At 45.8% G+C, this 26,374-nt stretch overlaps 1 protein-coding gene across 2 annotated transcripts in view; it reads left to right on the top strand.

Moving 5' to 3' along the window:
• Window positions 1–24,510, top strand: part of LOC118077328 (sperm flagellar and cilia associated 2) — a 104,814-nt gene extending 80,304 nt beyond the window's left edge. Inside the window, exons 33-38 of one of the 2 annotated variants that reach the window (XM_088653329.1) lie at window positions 11,920–12,012; window positions 12,976–13,155; window positions 15,109–15,348; window positions 16,894–17,016; window positions 23,470–23,620; window positions 24,269–24,510. In XM_088653329.1, coding sequence (XP_088509455.1) covers window positions 11,920–12,012; window positions 12,976–13,155; window positions 15,109–15,348; window positions 16,894–17,016; window positions 23,470–23,574 — 741 coding nt within the window. In that variant the 3' untranslated portion in view covers window positions 23,575–23,620; window positions 24,269–24,510. The remainder of the gene's footprint in view (window positions 1–11,919; window positions 12,013–12,975; window positions 13,156–15,108; window positions 15,349–16,893; window positions 17,017–23,469; window positions 23,621–24,268) is intronic. The other variant, XM_060280324.2, reaches the window with a different exon arrangement.
• Window positions 24,511–26,374: the final 1,864 nt, after the last annotated feature.

Here is a 26,374-nt window from a genome sequence, read left to right as displayed (position 1 = left end):
TGGTGAAAATAGCATAGCAAAATGCATTCTGTTAGTAGACATTGTGAGGGACAGGGGATATCGCGAAGTCCCTCCCCTCCTGAGTTCAAGCCCATCCCCGAGCACAGGGGAAAGCAGAGAGAGTTCCGATGCCAGTGGGGAAGCAGGAAGTCGTGTCCGAGGCTCAGGCAAGGTAGAGGAGCCAGGGTCCCAGGTGGGACAGGAAGGGGCGAATAAGGGGGGGAGACCCATCCCCCCAACTCCGGAATTACGCAGAAAGAGGAGGGGAAAGAGGATGGGTCTGCCAAAGCTTTTGTGTTGGAGAAAGACGCGCCAAAAGCCATTCGGAGGTTCTGAAACCGACTGACCACATCACTCCGTGTAAATAGCAATGACTTCAGCACTGTAAATACGCAGCACCAATAAAAGAATAAAATGCAGAGCTGCGTAGCGTCGTTACTCTGAAGTAGCCCACTCCGGCCACTGTGACAGCAACCTCCGAATCCTTTTTGGGCTACTTTGGAGTTGCCGGGATGAGCGTGTCAGAGGCGGAGAGATGGCGGCAGATCGCGGAGCAAGCCCAGCAAGAACTGCAGCAGCTGTCGCTGCAGGCGCAGGGGGAATTGAAGGCAGCTAAAGAAGAGACTAAGAAGGTCCAGGACGACCGGCTACAACTTGCGGAACAGGTGAGAGCGCTACAGGAAAGAGAGCAGGAATTAAGGGCGGTGGCGGTAGACCTCCAAAACAAGCTGGATGCAGAGAAAAACAAGGCGGGAGGGGCACCCCAAGTCCAAGTGCTGCCAGGAAGGAGAGCCGGGACCCTAGTAAGCAAGTTCAATGGAGACCCGAGGGAATATCAGGGCTTTGAGACTGAGATTGTGTATGCTCTTGAGCTGCACCACGATGAGTTCCCTGATGATGAGCACAGGGTAGCGTTTATTGTGGAGCACCTTACCGGGGCAGCCAGGGAGTGGCTAAGACCGTTAATCGCAACAAAGAATCCTTGCATGAAGAATGTCAAACTATTTCTAGAAGGTTTGAAAACGATGTATTCGTCCGATAGTCATATGGACCAGACTAAGGAGGAACTTCATAATTTACGCCAAGGAAATATGACAGTTCGCGCGTATTGGGCGAAATTCACCATGCTGGTGCACAGATTGGGGTGGGAACTAGAGTCACCCCCAATGCAAGCGGCGTTCTACTTGGGGTTGCATGAGGAGGTGAAGGATGAGCTCTCGAGAGGTCCAAAGCCCAGTAATATGGATCAGCTGAGCAAAGCGGCTCTGGCGGTGGGGGTGAGACAGGAATCCCGGTGGAGCGACAAGCAAGCAACGCGCGCAAAGCGGGCTTGGTTCCCACGGTCGCAGGAGAAGCCACTCCCCCAACAACCCTTTCAAGCCACGCCTGGGGCCAGCCAGGACCAGGAACCCATGCAGATTGATAGCGCGTGCGCGCGGGCTTTTCAAACCCCAGCGGCGCCAAGACGCAAGGAGGGAAGGGGTGGGAATTGCTTTCTCTGCAACTCCCCCCAGCATCTCGTCAGAGACTGCCCTCATCGCAGAGAGTGGCAAGGAAAGGCGGGAACGGTTGTGCCCTCCCCCACTGAAGCAGCACCACAGCAGGGAAACGGGAAAGCCTGGCTGCAAGAGACAAGGGGCAGCAGCCAGGCACAGTCAGCAGACAACAGCCCCAGCCCACCCACCCGCACAGAGAGGAGCAGAGCCAGCCCACCCCTCCCAGAGCAGGAGTGGTTCTAGAAGTGACGCTCACGCTCCCAAATGGCTATCCCCTGACGGTCCTCGCCCTAATTGACAGTGGGGCGTCAGCGAACTTCTTCTCGAGGAACTTTGCAGAACAGCACCAGATCCAGCTTCTGCAGCTGGATTTTCCTCTGCACGTGGCAACCATTGACGGCAGAGAGTTGCTGGGAGGGGCCATCACCCATCAAACCCCCCCCCCATGAGAATGACGGTGGGAAGGCACTCAGAGACACTGGCATTCAACGTCACCACCATCTCAGACCCCCCCATCGTCTTGGGCATGAGCTGGCTGGCGCGCCACGACCCCTCCATCAGTTGGCACCAGAGATGCATCACTTTTGGATCGGACTTTTGCCTGGAACACTGCATGCAGCACCAACCAGGGGAGGGGCCTCCAATAGCCACGGTGGCCACCATGCACATCAAAGGGGGTGAGGCGATACCCAAGCCGTACTGGGACCTGCAGGAGGTCTTCAGCGAAGCGGAGTCCGACCACCTACCCCCACACAGGCCTTTTGACTGCCAGATCAACCTGGTGCCAGGGGCAACTATACCCCCAGCCAAGCTGTACGCCATGTCAGACCAGGAACTGGAGGATCTGCGCGCTTTCATCGACAAGAACCTCAAGCGGGGGTTCATCAGAGAAAGCAAGGCAGCAGGGGGCAGCCCGGTCTTCTGGGTGGACAAGAAAGACACGCAACAGCGCCGTCTTGTGGTGGATTTTAGACGGCTGAATTCAGTGACAGAGCCAGTGGCTTTCCCCATGCCCAGAGTGGATGATCTCCTGACAGCGGCACGCAGGGGCAAGATTTTCACCAAGCTAGACCTGAGGGGGGCGTACAACTTGATCAGGATCCGGGAAGGCGATGAATGGAAAACCACGATGTTCACGCCTCTGGGCTCTTTTGAATATCTGGTGATGCCCTTCGGGTTGCAAGGGGGCTCAGCATGCTTCCAGGCCTTCATGCACCACGTCCTGGGGTCCCTCCTCTTCAGGAAATGCTTGGTCTTCCTGGATGACATCCTTATCTATTCCGATGACCCAGTGCAGCATGTGAAAGATGTCAGGGAGGTGTTGCAGCGCCTGAAGGAGAACCACCTGTATGTGAAGCTGGAGAAGTGCAAGTTTCACACCAAGGAGGTGGACTTCCTGGGCTACAAGCTGTCAGACAAGGGGCTGGCGATGGACAAGGACAAGGTGCAGGCCATCCTGAACTGGCACAGCCCCAGGACGCGCAAAGATGCCCAACGCCTACTAGGCTTCGCCAACTTCTACAGGAAGTTCATCAAGAACTTCTCTCGCGTTACGGCTCCCATCACTGACTGCCTGAGAGGCAAGCAGAAGTTCAGGTGGACACCAGAGGCGCAAGCAGCGTTCGAAAGCCTCAAGAGGGTGTTCGCCTCAGACCAGAACCTGTTCCACGTGGTTCAGGACGCGCCCCTACGCGTGGAGACAGATGCTTCTGATAAAGCTGTGGGCGCCATTCTGTTGCAACTGGACGCCAACAGAGAGTGGAGACCCTGTGCCTTCTTCTCCAGGAAGTTGACCCAGCCAGAGCGAAACTACACGGTGTTTGATCGGGAACTTCTTGCGATCCACGCTGCATTCCAGCACTGGAGACACTTCCTGGTGGGCGCCAGGCACCCCATCCAGGTGTGCACAGACCACAAGAACCTGGAGTTCTGGAGAACTGCCAGGGTGCTCAACCAGCGGCAGATACGGTGGGCAGAGTTCTTCTCGAACTTCAACTTCTCCATACACTACATCCCGGGAGAGCAGAATGTCAGGGCGGATGCCCTATCCCGCAAGCCAGAGTACATGGAGGAGGAGGTGCCACCGGCACCCAGGCACATTTTCCCCCCGTCAGCATGGTCCTGCGGAGCAGCAGTGGTGAGCGAGGCAGAACTCACAGCACTGACGGCAGCGGATGAATTTGCCAACCGCATCTTCAGAGAACTGAGAGGGGGGGGAGCACGCAAAAGACTTTGCAGAACGCAGGGGGCTGCTTTTCTACAAGGGTGCACTGTACCTGCCCACCACCCAGCTTCGACGTACGGTCCTCAAGCAGATGCACGACAACCCAACGGCGGGTCATTTTGGGAGGGACAAGACCACACACTTAGTCATGAGACACTTCTGGTGGCCAGGGGTGCGGGAAGATGTTCGAGACTATGTACGGGGCTGTGACACCTGCCAGCGGGCAAAGGTGGTCAGAGCAGCGCCACCGGGATTGCTGGAGCCCTTAGCCACGCCACACAGGCCGTGGGAAGTGGTGTCCATGGACTTCATCACAGATCTGCCTTCTTCCAGGGGCAAGACCGCAGTGTTGGTGGTGGTGGACCTCATGTCCAAAATGTGCCACTTTATACCGTGTGCCAGGGCGGTCTCTGCAGAAGAGACAGCCAAACTGTTTGTGGATCACGTATTCAGACTGCATGGATTACCTTTAAGGGTTATTTCGGATCGTGGCCGCCAATTTGTTTCCAGGTTCTGGAGGCGGCTCATGAACCTCCTGCAGGTGGAGGTCAGCTTGTCGACGGCTCGGCACCCGCAGACCAATGGACAGGCAGAGAGGGTCAACGCCATTCTGCAGCAGTACCTGAGATGCTACGTCAGCCAGAGGCAAACGGACTGGGTGGATCGCCTGCCACTGGCAGAATTTGCCTACAATAATGCAGTGCACGTCTCCACAGGGGTGTCGCCCTTTAAGGCCAACTACGGGCGCGACCTCAGATCTTTCCCGGAGAGGGAGGGGGAGGAGGAGGAGGAGGGCCCGCAGGCAGAGGATTGGGCAGAGGAGCTGGAGACGGTGCACCAGCAGCTCAGAGAACACTTGGAGAGGGCCAAGGAAGCGTACAAAAAGGGGGCAGATCGCCACAGGCGACCGGGGGAGGTCATCAGGGTGGGGGACAAGGTTTGGTTGTCCTCGGAGGGCCTTCCCACCAGAGGGAGGTGCAAGAAGCTGGCACCCAGAAGGTTGGGCCCTTTCACGGTCACGCAGCAGGTAAACCCGGTGGCATACAGGCTGGCACTGCCAGAGGACATGAGGGTGCATCCAGTGTTTCATAGATCGCTGCTGTCGCCGTACAGGGAAAGCAGCAGGCTCCGAGACAGCGAACAAACCCCCGAGGGAGGGGGGCAGAGGGAAGGCAGGGAGCAACTCAATGAGGCCACGGCCACCCTTGATTCACGGAGAGGGGTGGGGGGCCTGGAGTACCTCATGGCATGGGAGGATGCTCCACCGTCCCAGAATGAATGGGTCCCAGCCACTCAGATACAGGAGGAATTCCTGGTAGAAGAATTTCACGCCCTCTTTCCCCACAGACCCAAGCCCTGGCACATGGAAAGGGAGGGGGAGGGGGAGGAAGCACGGGAGAGCAGTTCACCATGGCGCTGGGAAGCGGAGTTTGAGGAACCAGAGGATGAGGTATGGGTGTCACCGAGATCCACCCAGTCAGAGGAAGGAGCAGATTGGCAGAACATTTTTACCCCTACCAGCTCTGATGCCACGGACTTTTTGGGATTCCAGTCCTCCCAGGCGGAAGGGGGGGGCTCGCAGGACTGGGGGGAGGTGTTCACACCAACGGGCTCGGAAAGCACTGAGTTCTTAGGCTTCCAGTCGTCACCGACACCTGGGGGGGACCTGGGGAGGGGTGAAGGAGAGCTTGGGAGGGGGGTGGATGTGAGGGACAGGGGATATCGCGAAGTCCCTCCCCTCCTGAGTTCAAGCCCATCCCCGAGCACAGGGGAAAGCAGAGAGAGTTCCGATGCCAGTGGGGAAGCAGGAAGTCGTGTCCAAGGCTCAGGCAAGGTAGAGGAGCCAGGGTCCCAGGTGGGACAGGAAGGGGCGAATAAGGGGGGGAGACCCATCCCCCCAACTCCGGAATTACGCAGAAAGAGGAGGGGAAAGAGGATGGGTCTGCCAAAGCTTTTGTGTTGGAGAAAGACGCGCCAAAAGCCATTCGGAGGTTCTGAAACCGACTGACCACATCACTCCGTGTAAATAGCAATGACTTCAGCACTGTAAATACGCAGCACCAATAAAAGAATAAAATGCAGAGCTGCGTAGCGTCGTTACTCTGAAGTAGCCCACTCCGGCCACTGTGACAGACATGGTTTGCAAAGATGTGGACATTAGTCAACACTGCAGACAAATATGTGGTTTTTTAGAAGAAATGTGCACTAAAACGCTAATGAAGTTTCATGAGGATTTTTAAAACAAACAAACAAACAAACAAACACAAATTGCTTCAGAAATGTGGAGAACTAAACTTAAGATAGCAAAAAATGGGAAGTGGAGAGAACCAAAACTGGCAGCTCCTTCTGCCCCTAGTCATTCATGCACCAATGTGGTTTTTAATTTAATTTTAGCCAGCACAGGCTAACTGTGCTGGCTTTAATTTAATTTTAGCCAGCACACCCCATGTGCTAACTGTAAGGCCAGTGTACCGACTTCAGAGCAAGCCTCTCTGAACACAGTGAGACTTCTTTCCAAGTAGACATGCATAGGACTGTGTTGTAAGAGTGGCTTGTGGTTCAGAAATGACATAGGCTGGCATGTGTGTGTGAAATTAATCAGAAGTGCATGTCAGTTTCAAAATTACTTCAAATTAAACATTTCAGACCATCTTATTTTAGGTCAGTTTCATGTGGTGCTCCCTTGCCCTTCCTTCAGAAGTGCATGATGGGGTTGGGGTAGGGTTCTGTGGAGTTCCTATCATCTTAGCACTGTAGTAAAGGGAAAGGGAAAGGAACCCCTGACCATTAGGTCCAGCCGTGACCGACTGGGGTTGCGCGCTCATATCATGTTATTGGCTGAGGGAGCCGGCGTACAGCTTCCAGGTCATGTGGCCAGCATGACAAAGTCGCTTCTGGCGAACCAGAGCAGCACTCGGAAACACCGTTTACCTTCCTGCTGTAGCGGTACCTATTTATCTACTTGCACTTTGACGTGCTTTCGAACTGCTAGGTTGGCAGGAGCTGGGACCGAGCAACGGGAGCTCACCCCGTCGCAGGGATTCGAACCGCTGACCTTCTGATCAGCAAGCCCTAGGCTCTGTGGTTTAACCCACAGCACCACCTGTAGTAATTTATAACAAATAGGTTGGTTTTGCATTCCGACTTGTGAGGAGCATTATTGCATTCCCTGTAAGATGTATCATAGTCATCCCAAAAGGCTAATTCCTGCATCTCCTCCCAAGACCTTTTGACCTATGGGAGGTGTCAGGGTTGATGTGGCTACTCTTGAGTAACGACCCTCCACATGCTTGTCTTTAAGATGCTTTTATTAGTGCACATTATTTACAGTGTAACGAGCTGCTGGTTTCATGTCTGCTCACTCCGAATCAGATTCCTGCACTGGCGATCGCCGGGTTCTAGACCAACATAAAAGCCTCGGAACTGTGAAGCGTCTCCCTTTTCTCCGCCTCCTCAATTCCGGTGTTGGGGGGAATGGCCTGCGGACTGACTGACTCCTGTCCCCTCTTTCTCCCTCCCTCTCTTCCTGCCTATGGAGCAAGGGCTCTTGGATGCTGCTCGAGGGCTGGCACTCCCTTTCCATTTCCTGGCTCTGCCCATCAGACCCTTTGCTCCCGTTGCTGCTCGGAGACGAGCTGCTCCTGATGAGGGGAGGCTGTTCTCTGTAAGCCTTCCCCCTTACAGGAGGGAACAGTTTAGCGGATGATTTTGGTGTGAGGAAAAGTGGGTCTGGAGGGACAGATGAGATGCTAAGTCCTGTCTCCTGCTCCCCCACCTTTCTACACTCGGCTTCCTAGGTGCCAACCCTGGGCAGCTAATGGCTCATGCCTGTGTTTGCTGCTCTCTTCTGCCATTGAGTAATTGAATAATGGCAGCACAAAGGCAACTTTTCACTAGAAAAAGGAAAAGCAAACCCCCATCATGTGGCAACACATTTTACCAGAAAAAGGAAAAGAAACAGTCGCCACTAGGGATGGAAAAACCACAAAGAGATGCTGCTCTCAATATTTCACCCACCTACGCAGAGTTGTGGTATTATGCTCAGCATAGGCAGAGACTAAAAACATACCAACAGCTCCAGAGTCAACACAGGAAGCTAGGTAGAACATCCTTTGGTTCAGTATCTGATATCAGTTCTCTGATCTTTGGGCTGGTAAATCTGAGTGAAACAAGAAAAATGTGTAAGTGATGTTGTCTTTGAGAAAAAAAGTTTTTTTTAAAAAAAAAAAATCTAAATCCACCCATAAAATTTGGTTACTTCCCAGTTGAAATCCCACAGAAGTTAATGAGGCTAAAATAATATGAACTGGGTTTTCTAGCTTACTGGGGCTGTGAATGCTTCTGGTCCGAGATGATATTGACAAGAAAAAGAATCTGTTTTTATATACTGAAGATGTGGACTTGGGTTTTGCCTCCCATGTTAAGTATCATCTCTAGACTTGCAAAGAACCCTTCTAACATAAGTAGCTTTCAAGTCAACTGCTTTCATTTTCACCATAGAACAGATTGATGCTGGAGACAAACTGTAGTCAGGTTTTCTTTTCAGAGACTTGAAAGTGTTATACCAAGCAGACGCATCTTTTCCTGTGGTGTAAACATTCATTTCTGGGGTCAGAGAAGTCTGAAACACTGCGAAACTTCTAAATGAACATGATACAGGAATGAGTGTGCACACACCATCGGCAAAAATGCCTCCATGATACCCCCTTCTGCTCCATTGCTGCAGCCAGTGATGAACCACAATTTCTGGGCCTAGCACAAGCTTGAAACAGGGCCCCAAGTCTGCTTTGAAAAATAGGACTGATTTGTACCTGTAAAGGGGAGGGCTTACAGAGAACCCCCCTTCATCCGAAGCAGCCCGTCTCCCAGCAGTCATGAGAGCGGAGGGTCTGATGGGGGAAGTCAGGAAACGGAGAGGGAGTGCCAGGGCTCTGGCAACATCCAAGAGCCCCTGCTCCATAGGCAGGAAGAGAGGGAGGCGGAAAGAGAGGACAGGAATCGGTCAGACAGAAGACCCGTCCCCCCGACGCCGGATGTGAGGAGGAGGAGGAAAGGGAGGCGCTTCTCAGTTCCGAGGCTTTTATGTTGGTCCAGAATGCAGAGGGGGGCAGTGCAGGAATCTGACTCGAGCGGGTAGACATGGAATCAGTAGTTCGTTACACTGTAAATAATGTGCATCAATAAAAAGTCTGAAAGACAAGCATGTGGAAGGTCGTTACTCAAGAGTAGTCACTACATCCCTGACAGTACCCTTCAGCTTCTTTAGGTCCCTTTGATTAAGCCTGTTGCCCAATGCATACCTGAGTTGTGTTTATAGCCATAGTCGACAGTATAGCATGTATGGATATAGCTTTTCTACAACTACTCTGTAGTCCAGGCAACACAAGGCAAAAGTTGGGTGTGAAGGGGAGGGTAGGAAAAGAAACTACAGAATATGGGTATAAATTTGTTGAGAGGCATGTTGGGGTAACGCAGGGGGAAATGCTAAAGAAAAAGCTTTCTCCACTTAGAGCAAGGAACCTGAACCCCCCCTCCAGATGTTGCTGGACTAGCACTCCCATCATCCCTAACTGCAGGCCATGTTGGCTGGGGCTGATGGGAGATGGATTCCAGCTGCTCTACATACTGTTCCTTGCCCTGGGATCTAGAGCTAGTCTTTCTGTATGCTCTGGAAACCAGGTGCCTAGATCATTTACTCACGTAAGTTTTACAGGCTCCAGAGCGCATCAACAGCATCGGCTTCCATTTCCACGGAGGTTTCAACATCCCTGATGAATGACGGCTGCCCTTCCTTCCTGATGCCACATTTTGGTGGCCACTTTATGCACAGTATACGCCTGGTGGAAAGAAAGCACTCTGGGACACAGTTCTTCAGTGAGCATGTCACGTAGAGCACCATGCCCATGCTGCTCTCCTGCCTCTTGAACTGTGCATTGCAGGGCCAAACTAGAAGAGAATGCAATTCACACAGTTAGCAGTTGTGTGAAGGGCTTTTTGAAATCAAATTCCAATAGCAGAAGCCCTGATCCAAATTGGGACTTGGGGGGCAGGGAGGGCCCCAACCCTTCACCTCCTGTTGCAGTCTTGATCTGTATTGAACCTCCTATACTTGCTGCTTGCATTTAGGATGGATCTTTAATTCACCCCAATGGGAACTTTCCTAATAGCAGGGCAAGAGGGAAGCGAGAGAGACCTTAATTGGGAACACAGCAAAGGATTACTGTTTTTCACTGTCCAACACAAGGACTCAGGATGATCTTTTAGAAGCCATTCATGCAGCTGCAAATTATGTGAACGGTGTCTTGTCAAAGTTTCTTCCCCAGAGTTTCCTGTACAAGTGCTTTATTTTGCGCTTTTCTCTTATACACCCCCCCAAAAAAGACAGGGGGACTTGGTCTCTTCTTACTATGGTGTGAGCCCCTCCCTCCTGTTGCCAGTCAGCTAGTACAGTCAGCTTTTCTTGCCTCATGCCTAGGAAATGCCAGCAAAACTAAGAAACTTGCAATACATCATTGCAGACATACATACATACATACATACATACATACATACATACATACATGTGCACAAACACTACATTCTAAAACTTGTAGTTTGAGAGACAGCGAGAGCACTTTGTGTACATGCTCCATTGGCTCACTGTTCAGAATGTTGCCTGTTCTGCTCTAACATTCTTCTGAACTGCACCAGCAATCATGACGAGATTTAGATGGCTGATAATATAGCGTGCCTAAACATTCTTCAATAACAGCCACTAAGGCTTGGTTTTCCTCTTATGGTAACCGGCTTGCATCCTGGGTCAGGCATTCTCCCTAGGCCCCTGTGCATGGAGTTCTGTCTGCAGATTACTGTTGGATGAGTAGTAGATGAAGAAGTTGCCCCATTTCATCTAAAACTAGCCACTGCAACTTTCTTTTTATCCTCCTCAGCTGTCAATTTTTCCCTGATTCTAGAACCAGAATCACTGACTCATTTTGAAACACAAGAATGTTTCATTTAATGCGTCACTGAAGTCTGGCTGTTGCTGTATGTGACCTAGCATGGAAATCAATTTTTGCTGTCTCTCCAAGTACAGTTTTTCCCTCCCTTGAATGTATCCTGCTGTTACATGTTAGTTTTCATAAATACCTGCACCAGAAAAAGGAGTGTGTGTGTGTGTGTGTGTGTATTAACACACACAGTTATAAATCTGTGCACAAAAACATGTTTAAAAAAATTAATCATAAAATCAATTATATATCACTGCACTCAAAGGATATATATCTATTCTAGAGTTGAACAGATGAGCCTTGAGAGAGATTGGCATGGTAGTCATTAGCAACAATGATTATGTGACTGTGTGACCTTAGCAACAGCAGTGCCTCCATATCTGCCTAATAAGCCTTAATACTTAATAGCAGTTAAAAGCAAGCTATTGCCTTGAAACTCAGCCTGCAGATTTCCCAGAGGTATCTGGTTACTTTGGGAAACAAGATACTAGACTAAATGGGTGTTTGGTTGGATCCTCCTGGGCGTTTGTATTTAGTTCTTAAAGTGTCCAAAGAGGGACATGAATAATAACCATTCTTTGGGTTGTATCCAAGTAAATCATTGCACGTGCAGAACGACATCTGTGAATGCAACAGAACTTCCCCTCCCTTTCCTCCTTTTATGCACCTTGGCGCCACCCCCAGAAAAGCCCCAGACCAAATTTGAGTGGCACATGGGGGGAAGAGAGAGGAAGGGTAAATTATGTTGAAACTTGTGAAAGTTGTTCCATTTGCATGCAATGATTTGGTTGGATAGAACATTTTATGTCCAGATGACCAGAATGGTGAGAAGTATAGAAATCAAGTCCTATGAGGAAAGAGATTAAGATGGAATAAAGAATGGTAGTTGTATTTAAATATCTGAAGAGCTGCCGCATGGTAGACAAGACTTGTTCTTAGTTGCTCCAGAGAACATGACTGGAAGCAACGGGTTAGCGGAGAAGCAGATTTGGCTAAACGTTCAGAGAAACGTCATAATTGTAAGAGTTGTTCAGCAGTGGAATGTGATGGTGGGTTATCCTTTGCTAGAGATCTGAACAGAGGTTGGACAGACATTTCTCAGGGATGCTTATAGTTTTTGCCTTTTGCATTGTGGATCCTGCAGTAATCAAGCAGTTTGGGCTAGTTGACCTACGCAATCCCTTTCAACTGTATGGTTCTGTCATTCCAGGTCGGTCTGTGGTTTAAAGGAAGTGAAGATTTACCCATTCCAGAAAGCCCTACAGAACCTTTTCCATTTAACCGCCAGGAGCACCTTATAAAAGTAAGTGTAAAAAAATACAGGTAGGTAGCCGTGTTGATCTGACGTAGTCGAAACAAAAAAAAAAATCCTTCCAGTAGCACCTTAGAGACCAACTAAGTTTGTCATAGGTATGAGCTTTCGTGTGCATGCACACTTCTTCAGATACATTGAAACAGAAGTCACCAGACCCTTATGTATAGTCAGAAGGTGGGGAGGGGTATTACTCAGAAGGGTGGTGAGAATGGGTGATTGGCTGATAGAAGTGGTAAACCTGTTAACGACTGTTAACAACTGCAATTGGTCTTGCAGGAAAAAGCAAGGAGTAAGATGGCATAAGAAAGCTTTATCATGTATAATGAGATAATAATCCAATGTCCTTATCCAGACCAGGTCTCTCCATGGTTTTAAGCTTGGTAATGAGTTGCAATTCAGCAACTTCTCTTTCCAGTCTGTTTCTGAATTTTTTTCTGGAATAAGACAGCTACTTTGAGAACTTGTATAAAATGTCCTGGGAGATTGAAGTGTTCTCCTACTGCTTTCTTTGTCTTGTGATTCCTGATGTCACATTTATGTCCTTTTATCCTTTGGCGTAGGGTTTGGCCTGTTTGTCCAACACAAAACTGACAGAACTAACACACAAGGTAGCCCAACCATACCGGCAGAAAGCTGAGCCAGCCATATCGCCAGACATTTTAAGATTTGTTCCAGAATTCCCCCCCCCTTAAGTTTTTATACATTCCTGGTTGCAGTGGCAACCACATTGTCCCACATGAGTGGAAAGTGGACTTCAGTATGAAAATACCCAATTCAAAATTGCTGCAGATCACTACATGCGCATTGAAACCACACGATGTTTTCCCAGTGCAGAGATGTTCCTCATTGGAAAGACTTGCGAAATGGTTCGGACATTGCATGTATACTTGGATAGATTATTCTCATACAATATCCTCTACGTCAATTAACTGAAGCATGTTTCTTTTACAGTTTTTCTTTACTTTATTTGCTGATCCTGAAAAAGACCCTCCTCAGCTAAACTACACAGAGATGCTCCTTTATTTTGCATCCGATCCTGATTCTGTCAATGGTATCTATCGGGCCCTCAGTGTCGCAACAGGGACACACATTCACAGGAAAAAACAGGAACTCCCTCCTGTTCCCCCACGGGTAAATGTGCTGTTGATCTTGACAATAATTTAGCATTTGCTGGTGACAATTGAATTTCTTATTCCTTAAAGCTGGGCTGTTAAATTGTTTTCAGTCTACACTGGCTGCACCAAACTGAAATGAGAATGCTAATTCTGAATATTTTTCACTTAATCACCCTTTCTGTTCTGGGTTGTTTCCACACTTTCTCCTTAGTCTGGAGTTGCCATCTTCTGCTCGCTCACTTTCTCTAGAGAATCAAGATGATGTTATTGCTGATGCCATTGCATCCCAATGATCCCTGCACAGTCCCTCCCATTCCCCACTTTTTTAAAATGGAAATGCAGTCTGTTCAATCAGCCTGTCCATTGTGTCAAGTGCTGTGGATGCTTTTCAGGGCTGTAAATGCCTTCAATTAAAATCTGCTTGCAAGCTCTGCCACCCTTTGGTCTTTTTCTGTGGCGTGTGGCAGTACCATTGTTGATAAAGAACCTCTTTAATTACTGCTTCCCTCTGATGTTTTTTATTTTTTTAATACTCTTTCTTGGATAATGAAATTGTACTATTTCAGTAATATAGAAAAGAAGAAGACAACGGGGAGGAGAAACAAATAATGACGTCCTGGCAGCAGAAGTTGACACCATATGTCTCACTAACAGTCACTAAAGATTTCGAAAGTGCTTTTGATGCCTTTCAGAATCCCACCACATGAGTCTGAAGGCCATGGCATGATGCGGACATCTCTTCTGCTCAGAAATGTCAACTGGCCCACAATGAAGCAGTTACATTACTGGCTAGGGTTGCATTTATATCTCTTTTAGATGTCACATAACCTCTGTTTTAAAACAGCCACACTGGCTGCCAGTTCATTTCCAGGCCTAATTCAAGGTGTTCACATTAGTGTTTGAAGCCCTAAACAGTTTAGGCCTCCAATATCTGAAAACTCTCTCCCTCCCTACAGACCCTTTTGGGTGCTAAGATTGACAGAGGTAGTTCCTCCACCCTCAGAGGGTTGGGGGAGACTTTCCAGGAGATGATATTCCCTGTGGCAGCCCCTAAATTGTAGAACTCTGCAAAGAGGTGCATCTGCCACTTTCATTGTATAGCTTCTGGGAAATGGCGAACACACACACACACACACACAAGGACCCATCCATTTTTTGTGGTTGCAAATTGTTGCAAATTGTTTTTTATATTGTGTTTTCATGTTGGGACCCTAGGGTGAAGGGTTGGTGAATAATAATAATAATAATAATAATAATAATAATAATAATAATAATAATAATAAAGAAGAATAGTTTCCACTATATATATTAGGAGATAGGGATGGTTCAGCCTGATATTTCTAATCAGATTAGTATAACAGAGTACATGCTTTTCTTCAGGAACCACTGAGAATCTCAGTTCTGCAATGCAGGCTAAGCTTTTCTCAATAGACTTCCCAACAAACTTACAAAACTACAGTTCTTAGGATCCTCAACAGTTAAACCATTTTAAAAATAGTATAGATTTCTAGTGATTGTGCCAGTCTTGAATGCCCTCCCTAAAGAAGTGCATTAGATCCTAGCAGTACAAATTCACACTTGTCTGAATTTTGCAATGCAGCTCTACAAACACACAATATTTATGAAAATGCATATATCGGGAGGAATGTATATATCATGAAAAAAATAATGTTAGTGAAAAAGGCATACAAACATGAATTATATCAAGGGAAATTGTTCCCAAAATGTGCACATTAGCCAAAACTCCTTATAAGACTTTGTTAAGAGGAGAAGGTTGCACAAAATTCTAATGAATTTTTATGAAGGCTATCACAAATTGTTGCAGAAGGTGGCAAACTGAATTTAAGATTAGAAAAATGAGAAACAGAGAGAACTGAAATTGACAGTTCCTCCCTCCCTTAGTAGCCACCAAGCTTAATCATCTGATCATTAGCAAGCTATTCCAATCTGTCATACTTTCCATCCCCAGTATGTTCCTTCTGCTGAGCAGCTGATAAGTGACGGACAGGATGAGCAGGAAGAGGAGGAGGCTGCTGAGGAAAGTGAAGAGGAAGAAGAAGAGAAGGAAAAGGAAGAGGAAGCTGAGTCTTTCACCAATGAAGGAAACATTTCTCTGGATACACTACTCAAAGTGTTTCAGCATGAAACAAACAAAGCTGCTGACAACCACAGATTTAGTGGTTATCTGAAACCAGAGGATACTTACGAGGTTGGTAAACCAGCGAATGGTTCCAATGCTTGTTTAATTAATCTAGTATCCTACTCTTGTCCAGAAGCTCGTTGCAGGTAACGTGTCACTTATTACAATTTTAAAGATTAAGCAGGATTGCTTAACTTTTGTCAACCAATAGCAGCCCAGTCTAAACGGCCTTCTACTGCTTCTGAAATATGACCAGGCTAGGGCTCACTTGGGACCTCCAGAGATGGGGAGATCCATAAATATAGGAAAACTACACAAACGTGTGTGTCTGTGTGTGTCATGTAAGAATACACAGAGTTCTAAGTATCAGGTTGTCAAACGCTCACCACGGACAGCCAGCTGGAAGCCCCTCAGGCTGATTTGTGAGGAAAGGCGGGGTGTGAATTAAATAAAGAAATAGACTCTAGTCGTGGTCTTAACCAACTTAAATCAAGATGTGGCAAGAGAGTTTCCTCACAGTTTTACTTTTAAGGAAAATAGCACAGTTACATGTGCCCTGAAAAAAGTTGTGTCTCTCCACGGATGTCTCATGTAAAGGGAAAGGGTAAAGGGACCCCTGACCATTAGGTCGACTCGTGACCTACTCTGAGGTTGCGGCGCTCATCTCGCGTTATTGGCCGAGGGAGCCAGCGTACAGCTTCCGGATCATGTGGCCAGCATGACAAAGCCGCTTCTGGTGAACCAGAGCAGAACATGGAAACGCCGTTTACCTTCCCGCTGTAGCGGTACCTATTTATCTACTTGCACTTTGACATGCTTTCGAACTGCTAGGTTGGCAGGAGCTGGGACCGAGCAATGGGAGCTCACCCCGTCACGGGGATTTGAACCTCCGACCTTCTGATCGGCAAGCCCTGGGCTCAGTGGTTTAACCCCACAGCGCCACCCGCGTCATGTAATGGCCTTTATTCTGAGTGTACAGTATAGCAGCTAGCATTGTGAGACTGGAAGTTACCAGTTCCCTGAGCTTGTGCACAGGCAAGCCACAGCCTCAGACTCCTACCTGCAGCATGGGGATAATGCTAAGGACTTAATGGACCTATTGTAAGGATCACTGGGATAAAGCGTGTGAAGCAGTCACCATCCATATGACCATCCTTATGGCCAAGTGTTAGACATTTGAAGCACTCTCTGTAGTTGCTAAATATTTCATGGAGCCTGACTGCCTAACAGTTGCATAGCAAAATAGAGTCACAGCCCCCCAGGCCACACTCAGTAGAATACAGCAGTCCCCGTGGCCATAAAGGATGTTCATCCCTGCCTTGCCGAAATGGTTTGCAGCCCAGCATCACAGCGACTTCCTAGGAGGGAAGGTAGTAGGGAGATCAGGGCTGGCAGCTCACCATCAGAGCCAATCCGGTGGTCCCATCAGTGTGCCCAGTCTCTCCATTGCCTTGTTCTTCCTCTTGCTGGTAATCTGCAGCAATGCTGCTGCCAGGAAGCCAGTGCCGAGGCTCTGTCCCACTAGGTGAGCTGCTTCTGACAGCGTTCTGATTGTTGCTTTCCAAATTGCTACACTTTCCTAATACAGTAAGCTGTTTGTATGTTCCCTTGAAGCATTTCATTAAGGTATACAAGGATCTTGGATCCGAAGATCTGAAGCCCATCCCAGTGGCGCTTCTTTTGCAGCACCCCTTCATTCAAGACTTGATTAACAGCTACCAGCCGTACAAGCTTCACGTAAGTATCTGTTTCCCTGTAAGTACACAGGGATCCGGAATGTCTTTTCTTTTTTTTACATTCAGGAAATACAAAGTGCTGTGAAGTGAAAACAGACCTCTTCATTTACAGAGTCTCTATATACAATTGTAACAACCGTTTTGCTTGGGAAGAGAGGGCATTTACTGGGGCTATGCTGAATGTTCTGCAACAGGCTGCTCAAAATTGGCACGTGCTTTGGTGACCTGTTTGTTCCCATGGTTGTTGTTTCTCAGTGCCATTGGCCCTCCTCCGCTTCCTCATTTGCCCTCGCTGACCTTCGCTCTGTGTGTCTGTGTAGTTGACGGTTGTAATCAGCACTTGTACCATTCTTGATACCATCTTATCAGATATTATTGTGACATCACTGACAACATTCATATGAGTTATCACTGCTCAGTTAAATTAAATGGCAATGAGGGCAAATGTGGCATTTTAAAACCATAAATATTTTTGCAGAGAGTGTCCAGAATTTCCCAAAACAGGAGAAAAGGTCTTGCTCAGGGAAAGGGAGGCCAGATTCTTCTTATTTGGAGTCATTACTACATGATGGTCATTGGATGTATTCTGGAAACACACATACAAAGAAGCATGTCCTTTTCCCACACACTTTCTCATCAAAGATGGAGGTGCATATTCACCCACTGGACATTCATCTCTACTTTCATGAGGACTGGAGATCAATATATCTTCCCTTGCTGCTTCTAGAAAATATTTTAAAAAAAACCTTGAAGAAGACAGCTGTTAGGGAACCCTACATCTCCAAATTTTGCATGCATGATATATGGAACAGGAGGCTATGAACCAACCTCCACCTTCCTCACTCTGTATCTCCTTATACTTACTGCTGATGATAAATGGTGACAATCTAACAAGTTGTTTCTTTATATTGTTTTGGTGCCCTTGAGCTTGGGAGGGATCAAGGGTTTTCTCTAGGTTGGGGAGGCCTACTATGACAAAGTGTTGAGAAGACCTCATCCTAGATAGCCCCAAAGCCTGCAGCTAGTCCTGCATGCTGGCAATCAGGTTCGAGGTTGAATGTCTTTACGTCAGGTTCCAAGGTGATAGGGATTCTGCACCCGCCTCTCCCAAGACTCATCGAATAAACAGCAATGCAAAAAACAAAACAAAACAAAAAAGAGGTTTCTTTTCAAGAAGATTAAAACTTCATGAAAACAAACCCCATAGAGCTGTGTTATTCAGAGATCACTTGTGAGATAAAAGGAGCAGAAGCTAACGGGTGTGGTTTATAAGGAGGCAGCATCTCCACTTGTGAAGCTGATAGGGATCCAGAGGAGAAAGCAGTGGCATGTTGCTGAGTAATGTCGAATGTTGCTCCTTTGTGGATGAAGTGCTGGCTTCTAAGCAAGACTTCGCAGCTTGTGACCCACCAAGCTGAACACAGCCTAGAAGTGATGTAGTTGTGGCCTTGCTGGCTGGCCTGGGGCTTGGCAGATCCCAAGCTTTTGAAGCCCCAGGCAGGCACCGCAACTATTTATTACCCCGTATTAAATATTGCTATCTATGCGCATGGCACTTTGGAGAGGGCAGGCATGAAGGCTGCTGGGAAAGTGGCGTGGCTCCCTCACCCCACTCGCCCCACCCCATGGGTGCACAGCATGTGCGCTGCTCCAGGTGCCAGAGAAGCTAGCTCCGCCTCTGAGGAAAAGTAAACTAGGAGGTGCCTCAAGTCCCATGTTGGGCTACTCTTTGCCTTGGTGGGTCACAGCCTGTGCAGGCTTTTAAGTATAGAGACGAAGGATTCTAAACTAGTTAACCAGGCAGTTTATAATTATTAGTAGTAGTATTGTTGTTGGTGGTGGTGGTGATTTTTTGTATCCCACCCATCTGACTGGGTTAACCCAGCCACTCTGGGGAGCTTCCAACAGAATATACAATATACAAATATTGTATACAATTTTCCTGTACATCCAAATTCTTAGATTGTCCATATTACGCAATTGCTTCATTGGATATAACTCGTTCTTTTTATCGTTCATCATTATAGCACACCATATGCAATTCAAGGCAGCTGGTCGCTTGTAGTTCACCCTTTAATTCTTTTTTCTCTCTCCACTGCGTTGGTCAGTACAACAGACCTTCCTTGTTATATATCTGTGTTCCAGATCATTTTGCAATAATGGCCCAAACCTCTTTGGTTTCTAAGGAATCAAGTGTATCCTGTATAGTAAAGGTAAAAGGTAAAGGGACCCCTGGCCATTAGGTCCAGTCGTGACCGACTCTGGGGTTGCGCGCTCATCTCGCATTATTGGCCGAGGGAGCCGGCGTACAGCTTCCAGGTCATGTGGCCAGCATGACAAAGCCGCTTCTGGCAAACCAGAGCAGCACATGGAAACGCCGTTTACCTTCCCGCTGTAGCGGTTCCTATTTATCTACTTGCATTTTGACGTGCTTTCGAACTGCTAGGTTGGCAGGAGCTGGGACCAAGCAACGGGAGCTCACCCCGTCACAGGGATTCGAACCGCTGACCTTCTGATCAGCAAGCCCTAGGCTCAGTGGTTTAACCACAGCGCCACCTGGGTCCCCTATCCTGTATAGTACAGGCAAATAATTATACTTAAGCAAATTTGATTGTTTGAGATTTCACAGCAGGGCAAGTCTGTGGCAACAAGTAATACATGCTATAACTGATTTTTCACTAATGTGACCATTTATTGGGTATTTGGAAGATATGTTAATGAAATGCTGGTTGTATGTATCTGTCTCTTCTAGCATACTAGAACTGATAATGATTTACAGCCCTCCATTGGCTAACATTTTCCTTTTGTTATTAGTACCATTTGCTTCACTTGCTAGTAACTACAGTGCTATGAATGCAGAGTTTTTGCATGGGATGTAAACAGCATAGCTGGAGTGCAGCATTTCTGCTGCAATCACTGGGTATACAGGTGAAACTCAGAAAATTAGAATATCATCGAAAAGTGCATTTATTTCAGTAACGCAACTTAAAAGGTGAAACCAATGTATAAGATAGATGCATGACATGCAAAGCAAGATATGTCAAGCCTTTATTTGTTGTAATTGTAATTATTTGTCGTTAGGCGAGTCAATTATAAATGCAATGGAATTAATGAAATGTAATAGCGATGTTTATTTTTGTATTATTGTAACTACTTGTTTTATTACTGTGGAATTTCCAAAAGAAAGCATTTGTAAAAATTAAAAGGGAAAAAAATAAGTTGCATTTCTGAAATAAATGCATATTTCGACGATATTCTAATTTTCACCTGTATCTATGGGCTCATCCAGACTTGCCCTTGCCCCTCCACTTTCCCCCTGGGAAACCCCATCTTTACTGCAAAACCAGAGCAAACATCAATTGGGATTTCTCTGGATTGACACCTGAGACGATTTATTGCCTAAAGAGTAGATATTCCCGAGGAAAGTAGTGGGACTAGGGGAAAACCACTCAGAACCTTGCCTAGTGTAAAACAAATTGAAAACAACTTGGACCCATACTTTCTAGGCATGGGACAAGCGGGAGTGTGGGTGAACCCTATATTACAACAATAACAATATCAATAATAATAATAATAATAATAATAATAATAATAATAATAATAATTCCCCTTCCATCTGGATGGGTTGCCCCAGCCACTTTGTGTGGCTCCCAACAGAATATTAAAAACACAATAAAACCTCACACATTTAAAAAAACAACAACCCCGATACAGGGCTGCCTTCAGATGTCTTCTAAGAGTCAGATAGTTGTTTACCTCTTTGACATATGGCGGGAGAACATTCCACAATGTGGGTACCACTACTGAAAAGACCCCTTGCCTGGTCTCCTGTAACTTCATTTCTCTTTCTCTTTCTCTTTATCCAACTCCCCTTCCCCCCGGCCTATTTTTTAAAAATGGAAATGGTTTGGTGCCCCATGGTGCAACCCACTTCTAAATCAAGTCACAACCCACAAGTATAAGCAAATAGGGTTGCATCCAAATTTAGTCCTACTTAGAGTAGATCTGTTGAAATTAAGGAACTTAAACTAGTTGTGCCCATTAATTTGAATGGGTCTACTCTGAGCAGGGTTAACTTCGAATACAATAGATAGTTCTATTTCAGCCCTTGGTTAATGGCATCACTCTTCTTTTAGTGATATTGTTTTCATCTATACGGAGATACAACTCAAGGAAGCATGTCCTCTTACTGCTGAACATTGAGGCACTCCTGATAAGCCCTCCAAGTATCCCCAGGGTTCCTTGGAGCTGAGTGGGGAGAAACAACAGATCTCATGGAAATTTCTTAATCCTTTCCTTCTGGAAGCTGTGAGTCACTCTGAAGTCACTCTTGTTGCAATTCCTCATTCTTAACAGGCAGTTCCTTGAAATGGCATTTTTCTTAGAAATCAAATCCTCTCAGTTGTGAGTCACAACTTTGAGAAAGAGAGAGAGAGAGAGAGAGAGAGAGAGAGAGAGAGAGAGAGAGAGAGAGAGAGCATTCACTGTTCTGTTCTTTCAGAAGTAGAACATCTCGTGCAGGTACTGATTAATAGATACTGGTGTGCCAAATAGCCTGGGCGATAAGGTTGCCCGGGGCACACATCTGATGAAGGGTTAGTAAGACATCAGTTGTACTTTTTTGTATCATTTCTAGCAAATTTCTGTGGTGCTGCCTGCACACGCACACAGTTCACATGCCCGGTTCTTTCTGCTCCACTCACTCTCCCTTTGATGTGCATCAGTGTACAATAGACTCCGGAGCTTTCGATTTGTCACCCAGATACATCCACACCCCTCTTCCTCTGCTCTTTTCCTTTGCTCTTGTATCCACGAAGCCATCCTCTCTTTTCAGGGCTTGCCCAACACATTTTGCTCCCTGAGATAAAGCAGCAAATGGTTCTTCCCCCTTGCCAGCAACTCGAGCTGCATAGTACTAGGGACAGATGGGCAGCCTCCAGTTTGTACTACCTAGACCTTGCCTTTGGTGTGCCCACTCCAACGAGTTATGGAGAACGGCAACATGTGAATGGGCCTTTTCAGTGGTGGCTCCTCCATTGTGGGATCCTCTCCCCAGTAAAGTATTCCTGGCACCATCATTATCAACTGTTTACCCAGGACATTCCCCCCCCCCTCACTGGGATCCTTTTGTACGATGGCCCTGCCTGTTTGGTGTTCATCATTTAGGGGGTAGGGTAGCATTCATCCTTGTTTATAATATTGCGGGATGAGCACTTACAGTCAGTAATGTTGTTTTATGCCTTTGGGTGTTTGTTTTCCATTCTTGTAGGTGTATGCTTTTCTTTCTTTTTTTACAGTTGTAAGTTGCTGCAAGACTTTTCTTTAAATACTCTATTGATTTTGCTCATAGTTTAGAAAACAAAACACAATAGGGAGAACTGTTGAATCCCATATTGATGGGTGGTAGATATAAATAATATAAGTGACTACGGTAGTATAACTTATACTTCACACGAGGAAAACAAACACAGGAAATGAGCTAAAAAGAAGGGGAAATGGGGGTGCATCAATACAACTCTGCAAAAATCATATCATTTCCACATATTCCATATATCTCCCGAGGCTGCAGTCAAGGAGTGTGGCAGCCATGCCCTATTCATAACTTCAAAAATATCTCGCCAAACTGCCCAAATGGCTTCTGGCTTAGTCCTACCAGACAAAAGTCTTACATGCCAGGTAAGCATTTCCTGATGTTACTCCACCATTTCCCAGTGTTGGTTCTTCCACTTCTGAACCATAGTAGTTCATTCCAAAGGCAATAATAATAATAATAATAATAATAATAATAATAATAATAATAATAATAATACCGGTAATAATAATACCGGTAATAATGCCTTCAGTTTTATTTCCTCATTTCTACTGTCAAATATTGATAATAGCGCCAGCTGGGGTGTAGGTTGAACAGGTTCTCTAAGAATATTTTTTGTAGTAAGATAGTAGTAGTAGTAGTAGTAGTAATAATAAAATAACCCAGACAGAGGCAGTGCTGCAGTCCTCTTAGAGCAGTCGTCCCCCTTTCTGTTCCCAATATCTAAACCTATATCCCTTCCCACCATTCCATGAATTATGGCTCCTGGCACACAGGCCAGCTTGCTGCATCCTTTGCCTCTTCCTACTCAGCCTCCCCCTTGAATTTTCAAACCCACACCAACCTTTTTGGCAGGCCAGGCCTCCCAGCACCCAGCAATGCAGCTTGACCTCGTACTCCAGGCCAGGCGCCTTCTCCACTTTCCATCCCGCCACCTTTGTGGTCACCCCCTTCTGCGATTCATGTGCATTATTATTTTATCGCCCTGTGCAATTCTCCACTGGAGCCCACCCTGTGCTCATCATGTGAGCCTTTGGTTCTGCACCCAGAGAAAGTCGTTGGATCCAGCAACTACCACCCCCAGGAGGAGTTTTGTTTGTTTGGTTTTTTTCCCCTTTTGTTTACCTGTTTGTTTTTTTACAGACAATTTACGGGCCAACTGGATTGCCCGCATGGCCCAAGCTCGATCTGGCAAGGTGGAGCAGATGGAGCACACTGATGGCTGTGCTCAAAGGGGGCAAATTATAGGATTTACCCTCACAAGTAACAACTTCTAAAATATGAACTAACAAAGGTAGAGTTATTGGCTGGTTGTTGCACACGACAGCCTGTTTCTGTTTTGTTTTGTTTCGACATCGTGAAGTTTGACATCGTGAAATTAATATTGTTGGTGGAGGAAATGCATGTTGGTTTGGAATTCAGGTAATATAGAAGCTAGATAAAATAGAATCTTATAACTCATTCATTAGTACTTTTCTAGTTGTAAGCCTTTACATAGTATTTGGAGTAAGGTGATTTGTGTCATTGGGGTACTACGGTATGTGTGTATAATTCTGTACCAATAACCATTCTGTATTATGCAAATCAATTCTAATTTTGTAAAAGGGGATGCAGCCATAATTTAATAAATTATATGTTGCTAGCATTATTTGAAATGTTTTCAAATACAGTACAGTACCTCTTAAGTGTATTCCAGGGATCCTTACTCCAATGATAAGTTTCCTCCTATAGAGGAAGGTTTTTTGCTAGTTTTCCATTAGTTAAGTATTAGCCTGAGTGTTAAGTATTAGTTAAGTATTAGCCTGAGTACTTATCTATTCATTATGTAGATCAGCATGCCTATTTTTGATTGCTGAATAAGAGGACCTACTTCAGTAACCTTCAGCAGTCAGCTGGCTGTATAGTGACGTCCTTCTAACTTATTCTTTTCTTATTCCTGTAGGATTTTAAATTGATGCTGCAGACAGCGAACCAAGCACATCCAAGTGATGGAGATACCCCTGTCATCTCAAGTTAAAATATTATGGGTTGGGGAGGCTTTCTAATACAACAAAAGCATTTCCAAATACTTTCCTGAATTTTGGGGGTTGATCCTTGCTCCGTTGTGGAACTCTTCACTTCAGTTAGCATAGTAATGTTTTGTATTCACTCTATTTTAAATAAAAGTTTATTTCAGCAATACAATGCTAATGTGATCTTAAACGCTCAGGGCCAGAGCCATTTCACATGTTATACAGTGATAAAAACCCAGGTGTGCTCATTTGGTGGGGGAGCTGTAAGGAAGCTTGGCTTCCTAATGAGTCACTGGTATCCATAGGAGTAATAATTATTGATTTATATACCACTGGCTTGCCATTCAAAGCTTAAAACCCAATTATAAATAAAGCCACCCAATGAAACCATTTCATCAAAACGTTAAAATAAACATTCACATTTTTCAAATTGTACAATAAACATGCAAGCTAAAACAGTATAACATTTAAAACAGTTGCCCAAAAAAGCAGTTAAAACAGGAGGCTCAAGGGAATGCTTGTCTGAACGGCTGTGCCAGCACACTGCCAATACCATTGGGGCAGCATTTCACAACACTGATGCCACTAGTGAAAAAGCCCACCTCTGTCCTACCAATTGGCATCTGTCTGTCTCAGGAGACAATGGAGGAGTGCGCCTTTGTAGGTGAGGTCAAGCTGTTGGATGGTTGCAACACCTGTTTTTTTTTTTTTTTTTTTAAAAACTTTATTCAAGAAATTTCCAAAATACAAAACACATATGTAAATCAAGTACAAACCAAAATGCATTAAGAGTTCAAAAGAAAAGAAGAAAAGAAAGAAAAAAGATATTTCTAACCTAAACATAAAAATGCCTAGGCTCTGAAGCACGGAAAGGAGGAGAAGAGAAGAAAGAACAAAACAAAAAAAAAAAAAAAAAGCAAACAAAAACAATAGATAAATAAAAATTGCTTCCTATTATTTATAACACGCGTCTCTAGATATATCATTTATCCCTTGCTGAGTTCTAAATTACATCTAAACACAATTCATAACTAATAATTTCATATAAACCTGAATTCTCCTCTTGCGATTTCTTTAATCTAAGCACATCATTAAATTACACTCTAAATTCTCTTTCTCCATATACTCCTGTACATATCTCCATTCGTTCATGATTCTCTGCCTAGGTACGTCTCTAATTATAGCTGTCAATTTAGCCATCTTCAAATATTCGAGTAATTTTTCCTGCCATTCCTGAGTTGTAGGTATTGCATCTCCTTTCCATTTCATTGCCAATTGAATCCTAGCTGCGGCACATGCATATAAAAGAATGTTCACTCTATCTTTGGGTATGGTGGAGGGAATGAGACTTAACAAAAATAATTCCGGGGTCTTTTCAAAAGTACATTTTAGCATTTTTTTAATCTTTTCATAAATTTTGTTCCAATAGTTAGCCACCTCTGGGCAGGTCCACCAGCAGTGGTAAAAAGTTCCGATTTTCTTTTTACATTTCCAACATTTGCCATCCCCTACTTTATAAAATTTGGCAATTTTTTCCGGTGTGGCATACCACCTATGGAACATTTTTAATATATTTTCCCTAATAGACATACATGCTGTGAATTTAGAGTCTACGCTCCAGAGTTTCTCCCATTGGTTTACCGAAATCGTTTTCCCCACATCAATGGCCCATTTTATCATGACACTCTTGGTCAATTCATCTTTTAATTCCTCTTCTAATAGAAATTTATACATCTTCCCCAATGGTTTTTCCCCATCTTTGATTATTAATTCTTGGAGCTTGGACTCTCTCTCCGGGAAACCATTTTCCTTATGTAGTTTAAAAATGCTTTGAACCTGTCCATAGTGTAACCAACTTTGGCAATACTCTTTGATCTTATCATATGTTTTCAAATGCCATTGATCATTTTCTTTTATTAATAATTCTTGATAGGTTGGCCACCTCCCCCTTCCTCCACAAATGCCTGTAGCCATCATTTCCACTGGGGATGCCCACCAAGCACTTTGTGGTTCCACCCAATCTTTAAATTCCATCC

The sequence above is a fragment of the Zootoca vivipara genome, chromosome 10 (genome assembly GCF_965207765.1).
Source record: "Zootoca vivipara chromosome 10, rZooViv2.hap1.1, whole genome shotgun sequence".
In the NCBI taxonomy this organism is placed as follows: domain Eukaryota; kingdom Metazoa; phylum Chordata; class Lepidosauria; order Squamata; family Lacertidae; genus Zootoca; species Zootoca vivipara.
The sequence above is the reverse complement of the archived record's forward strand: the minus strand, read 5'-3'. Positions and strand labels throughout refer to the sequence as shown.